Source organism: Charadrius vociferus, unplaced genomic scaffold (assembly GCF_000708025.1).
Source record: "Charadrius vociferus isolate BGI_N301 unplaced genomic scaffold, ASM70802v2 scaffold489, whole genome shotgun sequence".
Lineage (NCBI taxonomy): Eukaryota > Metazoa > Chordata > Aves > Charadriiformes > Charadriidae > Charadrius > Charadrius vociferus.
In genome coordinates, this window is record NW_009650077.1 from 110,608 (window position 1) to 112,006 (window position 1,399).

At 61.1% G+C, this 1,399-nt stretch overlaps 1 protein-coding gene across 1 annotated transcript in view; it reads left to right on the plus strand.

Moving 5' to 3' along the window:
* Positions 1-1,399, plus strand: part of MEF2D (myocyte enhancer factor 2D) — a 39,467-nt gene that overhangs the window by 23,165 nt on the left and 14,903 nt on the right. The window contains 1 exon segment of the mRNA XM_009892069.1: positions 597-653. Within this exon segment, the coding sequence (XP_009890371.1) occupies positions 597-653 (57 nt within the window).

Below are 1,399 nucleotides of genomic sequence, written 5' to 3' on the forward strand. Positions count from 1 at the left end.
AAAAAAGGGAGGAAAGAAAAAAAAAATAAAAAAAAAAAGAAAATCTTTTTGCAGGCGAGGCAAAACGTTCAGTTTATTGGGGATAAAAAGGCCTCTGGTATGGTTTTTCCCGGCACGGCGGGGAGCGGCGGCGCTTTCCAAACGTTGGGACCGTGGGAGGCCGAATTGTAGCAGCGTCCTGGCAGCGCGCGGGGATGGTTTCCATTCGGTGCGAACATTACAGGGCAGATAGTGTTTCACGTTTTGCTGTTGGGGCTCTCTTCCCCGGCAGCACCGGCCCCGTGTCGTCCCCCCCCCCAAAGAGGGGCTTGGGATAAAATAGCCGCAGTGTTTTCCAAACCGCCTCCTTTGGAGCGGGCTCCTGCGCCGCCTGGCTCCCGCCCAAAGGAAACGGATCTGCCTGGATAATGTTTCCCAACCTGATCACCAGGAATGCTGCTCGTTTCGCCCGGGACTTTCAGCCTGGGAAGGCGACACCGCTCCTTTTCCTTCTGCCTTCCTCCCTCATGCTCCCCCTCTTCCTCCCCTCTGAAAGGAGGGGATGCTCACCCTGTTCCCCAGCGGACGGTGACCCCGTGTTTCCCGTTGCTTTGCAGGGGCGATGCTCGGGGGAGACCTGAACAACACGAACGGAGCCTGCCCGAGCCCCGTGGGTAAGTGAGGAAGCCGGTGTGGGCGCCGGCACGCGTGCCCTTGCCTCTGTTTGCCGCTCCGTGCCTCAGTTTCCCCACGCGCGCCGTAGGATTTTGCTTCGCCGTTCAGCGCCATCGGTCGACGGAGAAGCGCGAGGGAAGCTTTGGCTGCTGTTGGCAGCGGGAGGGTTTGGCACGTGGAGCTCCAGGCCAGCGCCTTTACTGGGAGCTGCTGGTTTCAGCGGAGACCCCGAAGACCGAGGCGGGAGGGGGGGGGATGTCCCTGGGGGCCAACACCTCCCCATGGTCATGGGGAGAGCTGCAAATGAAGGGGCCGACAGAGATGGCCGCTGCGGACCGTGGTTTGGGCAGCTCTGGGTTCAGCTCCCCGCGCCGCAACCAGTTCTTCCCCTGACCTCGGGTGAGTCGCTTCACACCCGATTCCTCGTAGCGCTCGGGCCCTGTAAAGGAACTTGTACTGCGAGGAAAAAAAAAACTCATTAAAGTCCCTTTCCACTGCGAGAGCCTCAGCGCTAACGAGGCTCAGACCTTGTGGCTTAGCTCCCCGGCTATAAAACGCGCTAATAATACCTCCTTCCCCGCGGGTCTGCCTCCGCTGTCTGCAGGGTGAGGTCTTCGGGACCGGCGCTTGCGTAGGTACAACCCAAAAACCAGTGACGGCCCCCGGGTCCCGCTGGGAAGCAGCTGCCGCTACCGGGCTGGGGCAGGGCGGGCTGCGGGCCCGGGCGGAGCGGGATGGATGCCAT